General features: G+C 39.2%; 1 protein-coding gene across 1 annotated transcript; it reads right to left on the bottom strand.

Annotated features, from left to right (window-relative positions):
* Positions 1–556: 556 nt before the first annotated feature.
* IFNGR1 (interferon gamma receptor 1) lies at positions 557–21,085 on the bottom strand. The gene is made up of 7 exons (XM_082633742.1): positions 20,866–21,085; positions 10,662–10,776; positions 9,599–9,762; positions 8,239–8,411; positions 6,109–6,298; positions 3,514–3,641; positions 557–1,670 (listed from the first exon to the last, which is right to left on the bottom strand). Exons 1-7 carry the CDS (start codon positions 21,047–21,049, stop codon positions 1,116–1,118), a joined length of 1,509 nt encoding a protein of 502 aa, XP_082489868.1. The 5' UTR covers positions 21,050–21,085; the 3' UTR covers positions 557–1,115.
* Between the last annotated feature and the right edge of the window lie 1,414 nt (positions 21,086–22,499).

Raw genomic sequence — 22,499 nt, 5'->3', positions numbered from 1 at the left:
AAATGAGTATGCTAGTACCTTTTTCCCCACTAATAAACCAGCAACGCGTTTCCATTTGCACTTTTAAATGAGGAGAAATATTTTTTCCATGGCTTAATTTACTCATGTAATTTGTATTTAACATTTTTTTTAGTCAGTTAATTCAGTTGAGTCTTAAAATTCCTATCCTCTTAGTAATTCTCAAGAACTTTTCTGTGGTATATAAACTCCTGGTTTGCCTCTGGTTGGGGATTCGCTCTTCACGCCACATGCTACTTAGCTCTTGCTCACCCACTCCTGTGGTTTTGACCACCATCTTTATGCTAGAGACTCCCCACTCTACACCCTCTACAGCTCAATCTCTGCTTTTCCCCCCAAACAGCTTGGGACACACAGCTTGTGTGTTCTGCACACTGATTGCTAAATATTAAGATACAGATATAAAAGGACAATTTTTAAAGACTAGGCTATTTTTAGGACGATTTTAAAGATTAGAGATGAATAATTAGAATGATTCTATAACATTAATGGATGGAAACAAGCAAGTGAATAAAAAAATATTCTAGTTAACTCTGAATAAATGAATACAAAAATGAACTTTTACTTTATTATAAAAATCCTTAAATGCAATGTTCCATAAAAATATATATACATGTTTTTATTTACACACTCTATTAACACTACTGATTTCAATTCAATTTTAAGTACACTTTTGAAAAGCATTCATGTTTTTTCTGAAAGTATTAGAATCTAAGACTATATACATGAACTTCCAAAAACAAATACCAGGCTGTGGCACACGAAGGAAAAAATCCATTTTATCTCTTGAAGTTGTTACAAAGGACCCTGGGCGTAACACCTACCATTACAGGAAGCAGGGTTATTAGAGACCGTTCACTGCTACTGGAAAGGTTCACATGTGACAGGGGTTTTTGTTTTTTTTTTAAAGACTCTGCAGTTTTCCGACCAAAAGTGAGTGTCAAGCAGGCTCTTTACACTTTTATCTAAACCATGACACTCCATTTGATTAATGTCAAGAAGACACAATTTCTGAAATCATGATCTTTTCATGAAATCAAAGCAGGAAAACTGTTCAGGAAAAGCAGATCCTTCCAAGTTGGTGACCTTGGTTGATCTTATGAAAACTCTTTGGAATCTGCTGTAGGTCTATAACCAATCAAGGACTCTTTACCACCTTCATCTACAAGCAGATCGACTAACACATGGGGTTTGTCATAACCAAAGGAGGTGGTAGTGTTTCTCAGCGTTATGGACTCTTGTCCTTCTGTCTTTATTTCAGTTTTATTACTTGGGGGAAATTCTGAGTCACAGCAGTTGTCCGATACCACAAGGTCACTATCAGAACCATTTCTGGAGTGATACACATTTAAAGTGATGCTGCAGGTTTCAGACTGGGTACTGCTTGCGTGGATAGAATTTTCTCCCTTTACTGGGGTCAGAGAGCTACCAGGGGCCAAGTCAGAAATATTTTCTTCGGTGATCACCACTTCTGTTTCACTAGAAATATCTTCTCCATGTTCTGCTTTTCCTGGATTGTCCTCAGTATGCACACCTGAAATTGTCCCTGGGGAGAGCTGCTCATTTTCTATGGCAATTGGTTGGTAGGTGATGGGCGATATATATTTTGATTCAGATTTTGTCTCTGAAGAGGCACTTTTTACCACAGACAGCTAGGGGAAGAGAAATCAGTGATTAAAAATAATAAATTATTAAACTTAAGTGCTCATCCTCAAAAGAAAAATGGTCTAATGGTAATGGTTAACTAAATATACAACTGAATGGCATATTTAGGATAACAGTGTAATAGAATCTGATAGCTGCCTTTTCTTTCTTTTTAATGGAAATATATTAAGATTAAAAACAATATTTTAGAATTTTTAGAAAGTCACTATCTCACCAACCTATGTTGCTTTTTGTGTACTACCTTCGACATGTATGCATGTTACATTTGTAATGGGAGTACAGCTACTTATTTTACGTAGTATTTCATCCTTTTCATAATTCTAATCTTCATGGGCTCAGTAATTTTACACTGATGGTTAAATAATTTCTCTAATACTAAGTATTAAGGTGTTCCAATTTTCACCATTTATAGAACATGCTGAAGTGAATATTTCTATACATCTTTTTATTTATGAAATTAAGAATTAATTCTTAAGAGAGGAATTACTAAATCTAAGAGTGTGGCATGTTTAGGATGCTACTACTCTACACCCACTGTATGCTTACCTTCCCCTCAGGGCTATAATTACTTTTTGCCAGAATATACCAGTTTTATTACAAGGTATTAATGGATATTCAGGTTTATTTTTCCTTCTCTAGTGGGTGTAAAATAGCATACTGCAAGGTTGGTTTGTGCTTAACTACTAGTAGTAAGAGTATTATAATTCACAGGTGAATTGTCTACTAACTGTTGACAGTTCTTAACCCTTCTACTTAAAGATAATGTTTCCATAACAAATTTAAATATGCTCTTTGCATATCACAGATATTTTGCCTGTCGTATTTGATTTAAATAGTTATCATTCTGATACTTTTAAATGTTCTTTTCATCAGACAAAGACTTTTAAATGTTAGGCATTAAAATGTCACACTTCTCCTTTAGACTCACTGTTGGGTCATCTTTCCTTCTACCCTCTAACCACCATGAAGAGTTTCTGTATTTGCAGATTTTCAAAAGCCACGCTTTCCTGACACGGAGCCTTAGCACACACTGTCCCTTAGTACCTGGGTAAACTGCTATCTGTCCCTTAAGACTGTTCAGGCATCACTGCCTCTGGAAAAGCCATGACTAAACCTACCCTGCAAAAGTAGAAGAAAAGAAGTCCTCACTGGCATGTATATAAATGTCTATCTTTGAACCTATCACACTGGACAACCACTGAATACTTATTTTTTTCCCACTAGACTTTAAGCTCCTTAGCACCGTCTCACTGTGCCTTTGCCCCATGCATAAAAAAGCATAGTGCATAGTAAAAAATACGTGGCTTCGGATGTGTGGAAGACTGAGTTATTTATGATAGGTGACATGCTGCCGAACATCATTCTACTTTAAAAAACAAATTTTAAGAATTATCGAGAATTTCAAATTAACATTTTAGTGTACATTTGACCCTTGAGCAGTACAAGGGTTAAGGGCACTGAGCGCCTCTGGAGTCAAAAAATCCCCATATGACTTTTGACTCTCCAAAAACTTAACTACTAATAGCCTGCTGTTGGCCAGAAGCCTTACTGATAACATAAATGGTCAATTCACAGATATTCTGCATATTATATTTATATTTACATCTATTTTATACATTCATAACATACCTAACTTTTTCTTAATTTTTTCAGTATTTCTCGACTATGTGGTTTGTCTGAGAGTTTTTTCAAATTCTCACAAATCTCAGAAAAAATTTCCAGCATATTCATTGAAAAAAATTCAAGTATAAGTGGACCCACACAGTTCAAATCTGTGTTGTTCAAGGGCCAACTGTATATAATTAAAGAAAAAACATTTAAATATATTACCAAGGATTTGGGTAACATGATGTTTTCTCTCTTAAATGGATTCATCTTCTTAACGAAACAACATACAACTACCAGGGTAAGTACTAGAAAGAGTAGTAGAGCAGCAACAATTGGAATCCAAACAGGATCTAAGAAAAGGGAAAAATCACAAATTAGAATTACAATGGAACACTGCTATATCCAACAAATAGTTATAAAGTCTTAGTGCTATTCTTTAACAGATTTACATATCAGGTAATTAGTATGGTCAGAGTTTTAAAGAACACTGACACAGAAGTCAGGAGAAATGAGTAAAAAATTATGTACCTGTCCTAGATATCAACATGATTCTTCCCAGCTTTGAGATTCTAAACTTTCTGTGACTACACTGTCATGACATGATGTGGCTAAAATAACGTTTTCATAACAATTTCCGTACAGCCTCAAATACAGAGTGTTTCTAGAGTTACACTTTTCTCTCAGTTGAAGAGGCAAAAGAAAAAAATTTTAAATATATCTCTTTAGAAATAAATTCTGGCAATGTCTCTAACTCTTAAAATAATTTAGTCCCACCCTTCTGAATTCTTAAATTGTTATTTATTTAAACATTACAAAAACTTATAAAAATACACAGATGTGTACACACACAGGAAAGTTGAACAGGAATAAAGTTCCCCTGAATGAAAACTAGATACAACGAATAATATAAAATTGGGAATATCTATTTCAGAGCACAAACATCTATAATCACGGTTGTATATTTTTCTCTAATGTGGCTTTTTATTTTCACAGCACAATCTTCAATATTTTTTTTTCCATAGTCCTCTCTTCCAAATTAACAGTACTCGGGACTTCCCTGGCGGTCCAGTGGTTATGACTCCGCACTTCCACTGCAGAGGGGTGAGGCGTGGGTTCGATCCCTGGTCGGGGAACTAAGATCCCATATGCCGTGTGGTACGGCCAAAAAAAAAACAACAACCAAACAAATCCAAAAACAAACAAACAAACAAATAAAACAAACAAATTAACAGTACTCTACATATTGTGGTGGTGTTTGCCTTCCTTCCTAGCATTTTATTACCTTTAATTTCTATTCTAATAATGACTCTGGAAGTTAGTCAAATAAACGCCTCTATCACACCTGTTACAGGAGGTGAAAAAAATTATTACAATAGGAAAAGATAAAATAACCCCATAAGAAACACTGGCATGTTGCTTAGAAGCACTGAGCAGGCAGGTAGGGAATGCTGCTTATGAGCCACGATGGTGCCATCATGTGGACACAATAAAAGCCCAGTTTGTAACTCAGGATTTTTTTTTTTAAATAAATCTAGGGCATTTGCATTATTTCAAATTTATGCATTAATTAGGATTTTCTTACTCCAAATAGTATAACACAAACTGATATTAAATGCACTGCATTATTTTAAGTCACCTATTTGAAACCCTCATATAATGGCCTAAAAGTTTTTAGTATTAATTTTAGGTGTTTGGTCTGATTCTTCAGCCTAGATTTCCATTCTTCAAAAAGAAATTTGTACTGTGTTATTTTTTGTACACTTTTTTAACCTAGAAAATATGTTCTAAAAACATCTGAACAATCAAAAAAATTATATATACACCCAAAGACAATCACCAAAGCATGATTTATCATAGAGAAAAATCTACAAGTAATCAAAAGCCCCAAAATTGAGGAACATTAACTAAATATGATCTTCATAATAAAATGTTCTAGAGATATTAAAAATATTAATAAAGTATGTAAAATGACATAGAAAAATATTTATAGCATATGCTTAGAGCAGTATACAAAGTTACATATACTACATAATATGATCAAGGCTACATAGCAAAAGAAAAAACAGGATGGAAAAAAAACACCAAACTGTGAGCAACTGAGTGTTTGTAATTTAGAACTACAGATAATTTTGTTTCCTTCTGGCTTTTTATATTTTATAAATTATCTATAATGAACATTTAAATTTCATACCATGAAAAAGAGTCTAAATTTTTGTTAGGTACCTGCCAAATGAGAATGCCAGTTCTGAAGTTCTATCATATGTATCCCCCTCACACACACAAGAAATAATAAAATAAAAATAATGATTTTAAAATGTGTTATAAAATTGACCTACAATCCAGCATTTAAACCAATCTATATTTATTTTTGGATGTTAATTTCCAGTGCTTGTCCAGTTCACATATCACACAGTTTTAGTCAATGAACATTGCGGCTTTTAGTTTTTAAACTTACTGTCCCCATAAAGAACATTTTAAAGGATATATAACATCTTGTTATATTGGAGTAATAAACTAACTTATGTCATTATGCATGATCCTGCAATGAAGACATTTATGCACATGGTTTTATGTTTTTGTTATATTTTTTCTTTCCTGGGCCAAAAGGTCATCACACGGCTTTCTAAATTGGTTGCTTTGTATCTCTTAATGCCTGAAAAATGGCCTTACTTTTAATTTTGAACTTCTCTGAAGAATGGAACTACTGAGTATTTTTTAAAAGAGCAGGGACTTATTGAAATTACAAATTGCCTCTTTTTACATTACCCTCTTTTAGTGATCACTCCCTACATTTAGGGGAAAATGGCAAGAACTTACCTTCTGTGCTGTTATTATCAAAAACGGTAATACAGAGTTCTTCCGACTTCTCAGTTGTAACAGCCCACATTTCTGAGACTCCTTCTGCTGAAACGCAGTACTCAGAATTCAGCGAGGACACAGGAATACTTAAGACGCACTGAGTCTCATTACAATCATCTTCTTTCTTTATGTACATTTTATTTGTGGTCTGGAAAGAGGAAAAAAAAACCAATGAAAACGCATGACTCCTTTTAATTTGGAAAGAAAAAATCACTCAATATGATGAATGTTGGGAGCATGTCTGAAAATAGTGTTGATATCAAACAATAAGTCAGTTTGTTACTTCAACATGGCATGGTGCTCTATATCCATTAAAATGTTCTTTATAGAGATAATACATTTAAAAATTAAAATAGAGATTATGAATTTAAAACTCAAATAGCAGTAGTGTTCACTCTTAGTTGTCAAACCAACAAATGTTCATTAGTCCTATTCCTCTAGTGCTAGAAACGTAGCTGGTGAGAGAGAAAAGCATCTCGTGGTGAGAATAACACAGGCACGATGCAAAGGCTGTAGGATCTCTTGGCAGTGATACACAGAAGGGACTGAAGCAATCTCTGGGAGTTGATCATTCATTCAAGCAGCCACAGTGCGCGGATCACTGTGCTAGGGCCTGAGAACACAAAGGTAGGGCAGTGGTGCCTGACCTCAAATAACTTATGATAGAGTGTGGAAGAGAGATAAGAAAGAAATGTAAGAGAGTAACAAGTACTCCAAGAGGACCACTCTATGGAACAAGGAATAAACACCATGGAAGAGGAAACAGTCCACCTTGTCAGAAAAGATTTCGAAGGAGAGATGATATGCCAGCTGAATACTGAAGAATGAGTAGAAATTTTCCGAAGTAGAAAAGGTGGAGGAGGGCATTCTGTGAAAGAGCAGTGTGCCTGCAGGCAACTAAGAACAGTAAGCAGTTCACCAAAGCACAAATGAAAATGAAGTTGGAAGGATTGGGGAGACAGGTAGCTGGAAGTGATGCAAGAGGCCAAATCATGAAGGCCTTGCAGGCCATGCCATGGAAGATGATTTAGAAATTATCTTGTAGCTGATGGAGATTTGTTAAAGAGTTTTAAGCAGTGAAGTAATAATATGGTCAGATCTGCACTTTAGAAAGATGACTCAGCTAGCAACCAAAGTGATGTTTTAAAACCTAAATCAGATGTCATTTTTCTGCTTAAATCTTGCCAGAGGCACAATGTCCCACTGAGAATAAGAGTCAAATCCCTCCGAAGCCCTTAGAGAAGTGGCCCCCAGTAAACTCTCTGACCTCATCTGCCCCCACGCTCTAGCCAGCCTCGCTGCTCCCTTCACATGCCTGGGTGCTATTGCCAGGCTCTGCCTGATACACTCTTCCCACATACATCCACAGAGTTCACCTCCTAACCTCCTCCAGCCCTGGCTCCGGTTAACACTTCCCAGTGAGGCCTGGCCACCCTGCTGAAAATCACTACTGCCCAGCCCTCTTCTCTGCTTTGTTGTTCTCCACAGTACTTATCGCTGGAGTTTTTTTGTCTGTACTGTTCACTGCTATCTCCTGGTGCCTAGAAGGCACCGGGCATGTGCTTAACAAATATTGTTAAATAAAGGAATGGCAGTGCTGTGGAGAATGGATGGAACAGAAGAAGTCTAGTCAAAGTGTGGTCTGCACACCAGTGCGAGGATGTAACCATATCACACAGTAGTAAGTACCGTTGGTGTTTCCTTTCAAAAACAAACATTCCAGTCAGAGCTTCATATTATTTCACATCACTACATAACTACCAATGAGGAAGAAAAGATTAAAATTATCCTCATCTTACCAGTGGAGAAATGGAAAAACACGGGTTAATATCCTAGATTAGGACCATGCTGTTAAAAGAGGCAAAGAAAAACTTGAAATGTTTCCACATGGCCAGTGTTAAAGATTAACGCCAGTACTGATTCCCTTTAGCAGCATTCATATATTTCTTTTTTCTTAGTAAAACTTATGATCCACGAGTCTTGCCTGAATATTCATGAACAGTCCACTTTCATTACACCACGTATAGAAACAACTTATGCTAGAAACGGAAAAATGTCCATTTTGAGAAAGATGAAATAGAAACATACCTCACTTCCATTTATTCTCACAAACACATTGTACGTGAATGTATAACAAGTATTTTCATCATCATATATGGCTTCTGGTTCGTTTCCATTTACAGTAATTAAAGGGTGAAATATATCAACAATGATTTGGTCTTCCTTCTTTGTGATATCCAGTTTAGGTGGTCCAATTTTCCCTGAGGGGACAAAAAAAGAAGTAGAATGTGTACCAGCCTTGGAACTTCACAGTGTATTATGTATCACTACCAAAACTCGATCAGCCTACACTTTTTGTTCTTGCTGTTCTAAAGCAAGACCACATTTAAATCATTCCACAGATATCTAGAAGATACTTTAACTGTGCTTAGTGAATCTTGGTAAAAAGCCTTGACATAATAGAAGCTCTATGAAGTTATTTTTCCTTTATCTTGCTTCTGTGGGTTAAAAAACATTAAACAGAAAACAGAAAATGTTCTCCAAAAATCGTTTCAGAAAAGGCATTTTAGTTATCTTTGAATCCTCACTGAAACTCTTTGTATTTCCAATGCCCATGGATATCTGGAATGAAGGCCCTATAAAAGTTTGCTAAATACATTGAATTTTTATTATGAAAATCAGAACTAGATATTCACTGATTCCACAAATATTTATTATATGTCTTTGATGTCTGAAACCTTGTAGGTGAACCATTTATCTATTTTTCACGTATTTATTGCACACCTACTGAGCACCAGGCAGGTCTGTTTTTACTCACCAATGTATCCTCAGGAACTAGCATACTTTCTGGCACATAGTATGCCCTTGATAAATCTGTGTGGGAAAAATCTGACATAGATGGTATAATTGTCAGGTGACAAAAGCATGGACTCTGGGGAACAAAACTACTTCAAGGGCAAGTAGAGGAGGGGCCTGTAGAAGAGAAAAAGTAGGCACGATCCAAAAAGAAGCAGAACCAAGGTGGGGGCTGAAGCTGAACTAGGATGAAGGCGATTATGGAACTCTAAAATTTTTAATGTATTAAATTGGTATTAAAATTCCCAAAGGCCTTGAGGAGTTAAGGTAGAGGGGAAGACGGAGAGCAGCTCTCACAGTCCTCAGTGAATGTGACTAAGGGAGCAGTGGCAGAGGACAGAGAGAGGAAGGGGTGCAGAGTCCAGACCCACACTTACATGGGGTGGAAGCGTCACAGCTTAGGAGGCGCAAAGTGAGGGGAGCCTCTTAGCCCTATTTTGTGGGGCTTGGGAGGAGAGAAGACAGGAACTCCCTAAATTCCTCCAAATGTTTCTGGGGCATTCTGATAATTTTTAGCAACTGCTTATAAAAGCAAATCTATACAGAAGACATGCATAAGATTAAAATTTAGACACGTATACATTCCACTCACCTTCTTTGCATAAGATAAATTCTCTTGACTGTGCATAGACTGATTCCTCTTGTCCAAGCCTAGCTTTAACTCTAGCCCAGAGAGGACTTGATGGATCATCAATTATGGAAAAGATATTACAAGAATGATGGGAGGTATTGCAGGCATCAGTCCATTGCCCGTCCCTAAAATGAAGAAGAACAAAGAAACACAAAGGTAATTTTTATTGTTAATACATAAACTTGAACCATCTCTGTCTGTGCTTTGCTTTTCATTCATAGCATGGAGCTGGTAGTAAGAGTTTAATAAGAATAGGATGGAGAAGCTAGACAAAGTAGGAAACCTTTGGTTAGAAGGTCTACAGTAAATTCATTTACAATAAAGAGGCTCAAGTCAAAATAAGACCTGTACCAACCACATTCCACATGTAATTTTTAAAAATCTGTTCTTTAAACAAATCGATTTCATTGAGTCATTACTTAATTACAGAATCCAACATATTACAATCACTCCTAACACTTGTCAAAAAACTTTTGGAAATTTTTCTTTCTATTCAACAGTACATACACTATAGGAAGTAAGAGGACTTCACTGTTTTTTGTTTGTTTGTTTGTTTGCGGTACACGGGCCTCTCACTGTTGTGGCCTCTCCCGTTGCGGAGCACAGGCTACGGATGCGCAGGCTCAGCGGCCATGGCTCATGGGCCCAGCCGCTCCGTGGCATGTGGGATCTTCCCGGACCGGGGCACGAACCCGTGTCCCCTGCATTGGCAGGCGGACTCTCAACCACTGCGCCACCAGGGAAGCCCCGACGTCACTGTTTTTAATACGAACTGTAACCTCTATTTGTCATGCCTTAAAGTGTCAGAAGTTAGTGATACTCCTCTACCTCAATTTTGACAGGAAGAACTAAATGGCAGGAATTCTGAAAAGAACTAATTCGCATCCTTATTACTTCTGGAAGTCTATAAGCAGTTCAGGAAGTTTGGTCACATGGGAAGGAACAATGATGGAAGGAAACAGTCATGAAACGTACAAGGACCTAGGCAAAAACAGAATGAAAAAGATAAAAGAGTGACACTCACCTATAGGTCATCACCTGTACGGTAAACACAGGGCTCCGTGGCATAATTGGGTAATCCCAAAATAGAACAGTATTCAAGTTATAGGCCTCAATTGTAAGATTGGTTGGTGTCGGCACTGTAAGATGGATGGATGTAAGAAACTAACATTAACATTAGAAAACCTCAATATAAGAAGCCAAATTAGCCAAATATGTACTTGAAGAAAAGAATTCACCAGAATAGATAATAAATTTATTTAAATTAAGGTATTTCTAAAAATTAATTTTATTAAAAAATGTATAGAAGTGTTTGAATTCATTTTAAATTACTGAAACAACATTGTAATGCAAGGGGAACACAAATATAGTATGAGCAATAAATTCCTAGAATGCTTGAGGAGTTTTTATAAATAACTGCACTGTCTGGTGCAACAATAATCCTCAATTCATTTAATCACTAGAATTTTCTATATTTGATACCACAGACTGTATTCAATGTCTAGAGAAGAACTGGCTACAAGAGGGATGGTCAATTTCACTCTAAAATACTACCTGGGCTCTCAACCCTCCACCCAGTACTATTACACACTTTTACTACCTTTTCTCTAGCACAGGAATAGATGCCTAACGATTGCCTGATGGAGCCATCAAGCATTCCAGTTTCATCAACATTTTGCTCTCTGAGGTGTGCAGGGCTTTTTTCAAAACATACCCTATATTTCTTCCTGCTTTTGCTCTTTTAAACCGATTTAGAAAATGTTTGTTGATAAGACATGAAAGTGTCACACAAGAGAATAGGCAGAAGTTTTAACATCTTATAATCTAACACTACCATGACCATAATCTAGTTACTAAAAGCAGCTGTTTTTTTCCCTGCTCAGTGTAAAAGGTTATTGTCCACCACCCCTTAAAAAACTGAACACACACACATCTCCTCCCTTCCTCTCTCTCTCCCTCTTTCTTTCCCTCCTTTCCTTCCCTTCTTCATGAATGAACATGAAGGTATAGACAGAGTTAGCAATATGACCCGAAATTTAAGCTTATTCAATCCTATCTATCTGGAAAACTCCACTGAACATGATGTGCTTATACAACTAAAATAAATAAATGAATAGCAATGTGGTCAGGTGCAGTGGCTTCCAAACATAACTTATCATCCTAAAAAATTCAAAGAGAGCCAAAAGTTTATACTTTTTTAAAGTATCCCAGATGATAATGATGATCACTTATGTTTATACCTAGTAGACTGCTCTAATAAGAAAAATATTCCCTGGGTTGGCTATTAAGAAATCTGGGTTCTTTCCTTGCTATACTACTAAAGAGTTACTTCAGAGTTCCTCACCTGTCAAGTGAGGTGTTAATTTCACACACATAGGATATTTGCTTACTGTTGAAGAAAACACCTACTATATATTTTCCCAAAATAAAAATTCCAATATTTGAACCCGAACTGGTACATTGTCTTAAGTTACAACGATTTAGCACCTGTATTATCGTTTCAAAGCAGAACATGGGTCAAGAGTTATATGGACTAAAGGACAATTAGATTCTACTGCCATTTTCTCCCTTTTTTCTGATTATTTTTTCCTTTATATCAGTGGTTTTCCACAAGGGGTGATTTTGTCCCCCATGAACATCTGGCACTGTTGGAGACATTTTTGGTTCTCCTAACTGGGTGTTAGTGGTGGGGTGCTACTGGCATCTAAAGGATAGAGACTAGGGATGCTGCTGATATCTGATAATGCACAGGATAGCTTTCCACATTTTGGCAGTCCAAAATGCCATCAGTGCCAAACACTGAGAAACCCTGCTTTATTACAATTTTAGGAAACTTTTTTATTTAGGAGGAAAAACTAATTTAAAAACAGAATGCAAAAAGAAATCATCTCACACCAGTCAGAATGGCCATCATTAAAAAATCTACAAACAATAAATGCTGGAGAGGGTGTGGAGAAAAGGGAAGCCTCTTGCACTGTTGGTGGGAATGTAAATGGGTGCAGCCACTGTGGAGAACAGTAAGAAGATTCCTCAAAAAGCTAAAAATAGAGCTACCATATGACCCAACAATTCCACTCCTCGGTATATATCTGAAGAAAACGAAAACACTAACTTGAAAAGATGCATGCACCCCAATGTTCATAGCATCATTATTTACAATAGCCAAGATATGGAAGTAACTCATGTGCCCATCAGTGGACAAATGGATAAAGAAGATATGGTGTATATATACACAATGGAATACTACTCAGTCATAAAAAGAACGAATGAAATTTTGCCATTTGCAACAACATGGATGGACCTAGACGGTATTATACTTAGTGAAATGAGTCAGAGAAAGACAAATACTGTATGTTATCACTTATACGTACCATCTAAAAACAAATGGCAGACTATAACAAAACAGAAACAGGCTCATAGATATAGAGAACAAACCAGTGATTACCAGTGGGGGGGCGGAGGGGCAAGATAGGAGTAGTGAATTAAGATGCATAAACTATGTCTAAAATAAATAAGCTACAAGAATATACTGTACAACACAAGGAATATAGCCAATATTCTATAATAACTTTAAATGGAGTATAATCTATAAAAATACTGAATCGGGCTTCCCTGGTGGCACAGTGGTTGGGAGTCCGCCTGGCAATGCAGGGGACATGGGTTTGAGCCCTGGTCCGGGAAGATCCCATATGCCGTGGAGCAACTGGGCCCATGCACCACAGCTGCTGAGCCTGCGCTCTGGAGCCCATGAGCCGCGGCTGCTGAAGCCCGCGTGCCTAGAGCCCGTGATCCCCAACAAGAGAAGCCACAGCAATGAGAGGCCCACGTACAACAACGGAGAGTGGCCCCTGCTCGCCTCAACTAGAGAAAGCCCATGCACAACAATGAAGACCCAACGCAGCCAAAAATAAATAAATAAAATAAATTTATTTAAAAAAATACTGCATCACTATGTTATACACTTGAAGCTAATATAATATTGTAAATTATACTTCAATAAAAAAATAAATTAAACGAAACAGAATTTTTTTGATAAACCAGTACATTTTATGTTTCCTGCTCAGCGAATAGCTTTGGTTACTGTTGAAATGTCTAACTTCCATATGACTCACCAAAGCAGCAAAACAATTTGTGCCTAAAGGTTGAGATTATGAAATTGGAAGGATGTCTCAGATTCAAGTACTCAGTAAGTACAACATGCCCTTTGATCTGCAGCCAGTGGTCAGATATCTACCATTTTTCTACTTACTCTTTCTTTCTGGAATACTGCTGATGGCTGCTGGTACTCATCATCTTTGGTTCTCTAAGCAATTTCCTTGCAGGTGAGTCAGGAAGCACTGGTCTTGCCAGATTTAGCCCTGGTTTTGGTGGAGTTCCCATGGCCATACATAGCAGGGTAGACTAAGCCCTCCTTAACAGGGTTCCTTTTTCTATGGTGTGTTCGCACCTCAACTTCAGAAACAACCATCTCAAACAGCTTACATTCTATGGTTGAGGAGGAAATTAAGGCACCCCCCTCCAGGTTCAATTCAACATTGATATCCAATAATAATCACACATACAAATATAATTTTGCAACTAGATAAGAAAGAGAGGTACCTGATGTTAAGCAAACTCATAATGAATCAGAACTTCCCTCAGAAGCCATTTCTTTTTTTTTTTTTTTTTTGCCATTTCTTAATTTTAGCATCTTTTGCTTCTCTCGTGGCTGAGCATTTACAAACCATCAGGTCCTGGTTTCTTTTTGTTTAACAGTCCTTCCCTTGATTATTCTCTCTAATCTTATATTTTACAAGAAACAAGAAGAAACCACATGGCACCTTCAATCTGCTTGGAAACCTCCTTCACTCGGCCACCGGGCTCACCAGGCACGTTTCCTACTTTCCGTGCTACTGAAGGTGATGGTGTTGCTAAGCTTCCTGCCACTGTGTAACAAGGATCCTCCTTCTCATTTCCAGTGAAGTTCTTCACTTCTTTTAAGCCCCCTTTAAAAAAATTATTCCCAATAGGAATGACATTTTAACTGTATGTACTCAATCTGAGATTAATTTCTGCATTTGAGGAAAAGGCATATAGAAATCAATCTGTATTCTAGAATATCAAATAAAGTCCATTTAAATTTAAGAGGTTACTGAATCATACATTATAAAATACAAACAGCAATAGACTTGTGCTACATTAGATCAGTTTTTCGTGTGAGTCAGGTAATACTTCCCATAATTTAAGAAAAAGCTTGACATGGTTAGACTAGGATAAGGACTTAAACCATAGCTTCCAAAGCAATCAAGACAGGTGGTAGGAGAAGAGGTTTCAATGGAACCAGCAAACAGAAATTACTACTAGATTATAGGAGAAACTTTTGAATATTGACACCAAAGGATGTAACCTGTGGTTTTAACGCTACCAGAAGAGAAACCATGCGGTTATTAGACATCTACCTTTGTCATCTTTGCTAAAATCTCATCATAAATCGACATGAGTAACTCGTTTTCTTAAGTTTCAGAATTTTATAACCTAAAGTTTACATGGCTACATATTCAGATAAATAACTGAGGCTTACAGCAAACTTCTATTCATAAAAAATTTACCCTATGTCAATAAAAATATATGTAGAAATAGCAAGAGAGTGTGGAGTTAAAGGAAAGATCCTACTAGAGTATTTCATGAAGTAGAATAATCTTGCAGATTACCCTATCTCTTAAAAATGCTGACAGTTTTCTGTAACACGTGTTGTTTTTGGAAATGGGTTCAGAGTTATTTGGAGCATTATATCTGCATCCTACTCAGAGTAAACTTTAGCTCTTTTAAGATCTGCTTCCCAGAACTCCTCTAGGAACTAGCAGCTGAGGATTAAACAAAACCAAACAAAGGAGAGAAGAATCACTTTTCATAACATTCTAAGTACAATGCAGACAAAAAGGAGAGTTCTGGTTACAACTAACTGTTTCCTGGTGATAAATATGAAAAAAGACCAAGGCAGAGAACAGAAAAGATGTATGAAGATCAGCAAGTGGTGAAGCAGTGCCGCTAGGTGCGGCAATGGAGATGTCACGGAAGCCCCCACACCAGCAGCCAGAACAGCTCTGTAATAATTACTGGGGAAGGCAGCAGAAGGGGAAGCAAACAGCTGCAGACATCTCCAGGTTTCCTCTGCATGGACGGTGACAGAAGCATGGGCTGCCTCCTGTGCTCCATCCCACAACCACCGAAAGCATCTGTGCCTCTACTGGAAGAGGCACAGCCTCAGTAGTTCACCGATTTTTACATAATAGCCTTCGAAGACTAAATAAAAGATGCATACATCTAAGGACAAACAGAGCTCTGTACTCTGTAGACACCATGTGACTATCTGTTCACCAACCTCTCTATGGGAAGGACAAACTGAGAAGCATAAAGACGTAAGGATACACGGGCCAGTAATTAAATCGTTTTGGAGGATTCTAGGTCATCTGACACTACAACTCAAAAACAAACGCTCCAAATTAAAGCATCCAGACCCCTTACTGAATTAACAACTCTCAGAGAAAAGAGCTAACAACTTCCTCGTGTTAAAGATGAGGGGCTGGGCTTCCCTGGTGGCGCAAGTGGTTGAGAGTCCGCCTGCCGATGCAGGGGGCACGGGCTCGTGCCCCGGTCCAGGAGGATCCCACATGCCGCGGAGCGGCTGGGCCCGTGAGCCATGGCCGCTGAGCCTGCGCGTCCGGAGCCTGTGCTCCGCAACAGGAGAGGCCACAACAGTGAGAGGCCCGCGTACCGCAAAAAAAAAAAAAAAAAGATGAGGGGCCATGGAGTGTTTCACAAAGGTCTCTTCTTACACTGCAAAATGAGAAATGGCATGAGAAATCCAGGCAGAAAAAGTGAAAAACTTCAAATCCGGACTTTGGCATCTTTTTCAGATATATTTATGATTATGATCTATCTACTGAATGGTTTTATAGTGCTGATAAAATAACTTTTTCTTAATGCTTTCCAACTTTTTCTCTTAGCAAGTAGCAGCGTCCTCTAGATTTAAGATGAATAAAGACATTTAAGAATTCTTGCACATGGTGTTTCAAGCATTCATAAAAGTTTTAAAACTGAAACAGATCAGTATTTTGGGGCTTTGAAATGAATCATATCTATCACTTTGTGAAACTAATGGAAAAACGGTCCTTTTCCTACTTCCTTCTGTTATTTCCTTGTACCTTCAGAAAAAGAGTACCAGAACTAAGGGTTCAAGTGAGGACATCTAAAATATTTCAGGACTATTTCACCTTCCATATGACAGCTCCTTAGCTGAGTCAAGACCCCCTGCAGTCTTCTCTTCCTCCTGTCTGTCTTCACGTTTTACCACTCACTCTCTCTTTCTTAAAATGTGGGCCCAGAAGTAATGTACCTGATGTGAATGAAATACTTTTCCTCTTTTTTTTTTTTTTTAAAGAGATGGGCATGTCAAAGAGTGGCTTACACTGAACCCGTAGTTAACTAAAATCCCCCCAGATCTTTCACTCAAATCACCAAGTTAGGGCTTATCCAAAAAACTTCTCCCCAGCCACTTTTCTGATCTGAAATGCAGGGTTCTATTATTGTTCCTGTTTATTCAATTTCATCTAGTTGGGTTGCTTGGCATGCCAATAAATTCTAATTGAACCAGATCCACCTAGTCCCTGAGAGAAGTCATTTCTCAAGACTAATTCCCTTTTGGACTAATTCATTCTAAGTTGAGAAATAGTTTAGGAACTGAAAAAACTAAAGAGGACTTTTCAGTCTTTGAAGAACAGGAAATAGGTGGAAGGAGTCAGCTGCTGAGCTGACTTTAAATTTCTCATATTGATCTGGATGAGTTTGTTTTTTTAAAAGCTGACACAATTTCTCATTCATAACTAAAACAATTTAATATTTAAAAATATATTTGTGAAAATAATGATGCACATAATTGAATGATAGTCACCAACATATATTAAACATTTACTACATGACAAGCTATGAGCTCAACTTCGTTACGCATTATCTCAGTTAAGCACCAAAACCATCCTAGGAGGGAGGTAATATTTACCAAAAAGAGAAAAAAGGCTTAGAGAAGCTACTTAAAGACTTGACAATGTGTAAAGTTTTGTTGGTTTTAATTAACAAAAGCTGCTTAAGCATCATTTCTATGATAGTTTAATAAAAGATGGGGAAAATAAGCTCCATATATAAATAGGAACTGGAGATAATTGTTTTCTGATGACATCACAAGCATTTGCTTCAAGTAATTTTGCCTGATTTCTCACACCATCACAATCACATGATGGCACTGCAAAATCTGAACAATGTATTAAATCATTTATTTAGAATGGACATGATTGAAATGGATATCTATTGAATAGTATTGGGATAATCTAAAATACACTCCCTTAATAAGAAAATTAAAGGAAACTCATTCCTTCTTGTCAGGAACTCATTTAATTCTGGTTCATCTTTCATTCTGATTCTTTGTCCAATTAAAATGGAACCACAAATTATCCATTTAGCTTATACAACAATTACGCTATTGCTGCCAAATTGTATAAGACAGCTCTTTAAAGGGGTTATTTTTCTCTTCAATTCTTTAGGGTTTCTTTTATATAGAAGCAAAAGGTGGATCTTTCAAAAATCCATACAAATCATGAATCAGAATAAAATGAAAAAACTATTATTAATACCTTCTTCAGTAAATATAATTGAAATGCACTGATTTAAGAATTTTGAATCTCTGAAAAACATACAGATTCCAAAGAAAATAATGAAAAATTTCAACACACCCAGAGCATTACCTAAAGTTAGAGAATGAAGAGTTGATAAGCAAGTGCAGAAGGCGAGTTAAGAGCCCCACCACTGTGCTAAAGCAGTATGCTCTTCAGGTAATACCCAGAGTGGAAGAACAAACTGGAAGAAGGTAGCTGACACCTGTGTTTATAAAATGCTGGAGTACAGAAGCCACAGAAGATCTTCCTGTGGGGGGAAGGCAGGCAATCCTACTCCCAGGGCCGGCTTCAAGGACATATGAATTGTGTAGTCACTACAGGCCCCATGCTCAGGAGGGCTCTGTACTCAGAAGGAAGGGCCGTGCACTTGGTTTAATGCTCTGCCCTAGCCAGGAACTTCCGTCACCCTCTTCCTCTCTTCCCACATCCAGCGAATCACCAAGTTATGCTGAGTCTGTCTTCTAATTTCTTCTTCTCCATTTAAACTGCCTCTTCCCATGGTCTCCTCCCAGACTTAAGCAGCAGTCTCCTAAGTGACCTCCCTCCTTTGAGTCTACCCCCAAACTATTTTGTAAGATGAATGGTCTTTCTAAATGGCCTATCTGATCCTGCATGAAATCATTTATCTCCTTAAAATAACCCCATGGCTGCCCACTGACTTGAGCAAGGGAGAGTGAGCTATTATTTTGCTGGCTCAGCACCTGTACTTCTTTCAGGAACATTATTGCTCTTCCTCTGGGAAGTCTCCTACTGCCACCACCTGTAACAATATCCTTCCCATCCTCGCTGGCGTCTGATCCAAGATAGGCAAATCAGAGCCTTCTTCCAGGATTTGGTTATGGTGGAGGAAGCTGCAAGATGTCAAAACCCAAAAGCTGTCAACATCCATGATTCCTGCCAAGTCGAGAAGACTGCCAACACTGAGTCAGTAGTAAGAACTGGAGGGTCTGGGCGCTTTTGAGTTCCAGGTTCAACTTCCTGAGGCCCAGCTGGCATCTGTACCTTTCTGTTTAACTCTCACTTGGATTCTCTGAGCCAATAAATTCCTCTTTTTGTCTATGTGAGCCAAAGCTGTGTTTCTGTCCTTTGCTGTTACACATGACAAGGCACTTCATTAATTGGTTCCGACCTCTCCACATATCCTTTCTCCCCTTATATCCTCACGCACGTACTGTACAATAAAATACATAAATTATTCCACTAGTTCAACCTGCTGTTTCACAGCCCTTCCTCTGCACACACAAGTCTCTCTGCACCTCCAGTTCCAACTCTGGGGTCATCTTCTTTGTGAAGTCTTTCCTGATTCCCCTGCTCAGAGGCAGACGCCCATATCTTGCTTTCCCGTAACCTATGTGTAAGTTCAAGCTCTTATCACAAAGGACTGCAACTGCCCTTGTGGATGACTAACGCCCTAGGTAATGGCAGAGTGCAGAGTTAAGAACTTGGACTCTGGAACCCAACTGCCAAGCTCCCCAGTGAATAGCAGCAACTTGGTTAGACCTCTCTGTGCCTCAGTTTCTCATCCATATTTGGAGATACAACAGCACCTACTTTATAGGACTTCTGGGAAATGCTGTGCTAAGAACTTAAAACAGCGCCTGATAACTGTTAGCTATAAAATCACGATCCTTGAAGGGAGAAACTAAATAACTCCCATTTTTGTATTCCCAACACCTGGCACAATTTCTTTTCCAAGGAATGACTTATTTGTTTGCTTTAGTTCTAAACGGCAAGCCAAAGGAGAGCTGGATATGAATGGAGCACATCTAACAAGTGTCACTGAGAAAGTCGTAACAGAGGTGCAGACCCAGAGTTTGCCAAGGGTAAAGGAGGCTGGGTCTCCCTGACCCCTTCCAGACAGCTGCTAACTGCCTGCACAGAGGAGACACTCAAGACTGTCCGATTTTCTGAAAATCTACGTTTATCCCTTTTGCAGAAAAACTACTGATTTCACTGGAGCTCTTAATTATCATTATACCTAGCTTTAGAAAAAACATGTTCTCATCATGTTTCCTGGGAAACATCAAAAAGCAGGCGGAGATAAAAACGAGGAACTAGGCTATGCGAAGAGACCTACTGTCTGACAAATGGGCTCGTGAGCGCCCGCACTGGACCACTTCCAGACTTACACGTAAGAGACGGTTACTGCCTTTTCATAATTCTCAGCTGGCGAAAGAACTTCTAAGGATTCGGGGCCTACTTACGAATATTTAAGTCATGAGCTGTGGCCATAGTGTACAACTGCTGACCACGGAACTCAGTTATTTAAAAATTAATTAAGAGAACGTGTTTTGTTGTTTTGCTAACCACGGAAGGGGCCAGAGAAAGGGAAGGGAAGGCTGCAAACCGCGGAAACCCTGCGTCGCCTTCCCGGCGGCCGCCCCCTTAGGACCCGAAGCCACCGGGCGTTGAGGACAAATGCGGACACGGCTCCTCAGAGCGGGGGAGGGTTCCTGGTCGGTGGGGTTCCTTCCCTCCCCTCCCGTCCCCACCCGGTCGCGGCGCTGCCGCGAGCGACAATACCCGAGGACAGCTTCTGATCCGCGGCGCCCATCTCAGCCCAGCTTCCGGCCTGCACGATAAGGACGAGGAAAAGGAAGAGAGCCATGCTGCTCCGGACCGACTGGGGTGCTGCCCAGAACTGCGGGAGGCCCCCGGCGCGGCCGTCGGGCCTAAGCCTGGCGTCATTTCCTCCACCGCAGGCCATCCCGCCAGCGGGAGGCGGAGCGTGGACGGGAAAGTGGGGCGCGGACAGCAAAGCCGCGACCAGGACTGGGACGCCAGCCTGGACGGGAGGCGGGGCCAGAGTGAGAGAGGCGGGGCCGGGGCGGGAGAGGCGGGGCCGGGGCGGGAGAGGCGGGGCCGGGGCGCGGAGGCGGGCGCGGAGGCAGGTCTGCGCGTGGTAGTTAGGACGCGCGCGGGGTGGCGGAGGTGCGCGGGGTGGCGGAGGTGCCCGGGGAAGCGGGGCCTGGGAGGGGAGGAGGACTACAATGGGAAGGCTGCCCCTGTGGAAGCTCGGCGTTAGGGACACAACAGTCTGTGGTCGCGACCTTGGCTCGCAGGTTTGTGAGTAACTTGGGTCCAAAGGTCATGTTCTTTCAGGTTTGCACGACCTTCCGTGATGCATCTTCCTCTTTTTGCAGTGTTCTGGACTTGCAAAACTTTGCCCTAGGCCACAACCCAGCCACAATGCTTACTTTATCTTATATAAGACTTCGGCATCAATGCGTCTGGGAACTTAGATTTTAGGGCAGAAAGAGCCCTTACATGCCTTCTCTAATCCCTGCATTTGTAGCTGAGGAGTCCGAAGCTTCGCGGGTGAAATGGTTTGTGCAAACTTGCATAGCCCAAAATAGAATTGGCTCGGCCATGAACTACTTTATTCTTGGAGGAAAAATAGCTTGCATTATCTTTTCAGCAATTAAATATCAAATAGCGATTTATTAAGCAGCCTCTCATCATGAGATCTTTCCTCTCTGACCACACCTCCTATTACTCTGCATCACCTCACCTATTCTACTCGAGGCGCATTGGCCTCTGCCGTTACTAGAACACTCCAGGCTTGTGCTCAGGTGTGCACATGGCTAACTACCACACCTGCTTCAAGTCTCTGCTTATCATGGCCTTCTGCAAAAATTTGAAATTGCAGCCCATCTTCCCGTCCTCTTTACACTGCCCTACTGTTTATTTCGTGGCACTTACCTTCCCTCACACTCTGTGATATGCATATTGATTTTATTTTTCTCCCCCTTCTAGAATGTAAGCTTTGTAGGGCTGAAATCTTTGGCACTCATTTAGTATTTGTTGGATGAAAGTAGGCATGATTACACTAGCATTAAGTAAAAATTTTAGAGAAAAATCTTATGAAGATGCTGTACAAACTAGAGGATTTTTTATATTAATTTATTTATATGAATAAACATTTATTTATATGAATAAATATTAATTTTACTTATATGAATAAATCCCTTAGCTCAGTATTTCTGAAAATCAGTGTGAACCACCTGGGTTCTTGTTAAAATGCAGTTTGGATTTAGTTCTGATTCAGGTTGGGCCTTGAGAGTGCATTTGTAACAAAATACACAAAGAATGCCAATGCCACTGGCTCTAAGGCCACACTTTGCATAGTAAGGCTTTAACTCAACTAGACTAAGTTT

The sequence above is a fragment of the Mesoplodon mirus genome, assembly GCF_964341445.2.
Source record: "Mesoplodon mirus genome assembly, chromosome: 10".
NCBI classification, from domain to species: Eukaryota; Metazoa; Chordata; class Mammalia; order Artiodactyla; family Ziphiidae; genus Mesoplodon; species Mesoplodon mirus.
Note: the sequence above shows the minus strand (reverse complement) of the source record. Positions and strands in the feature narration are given on the sequence as shown.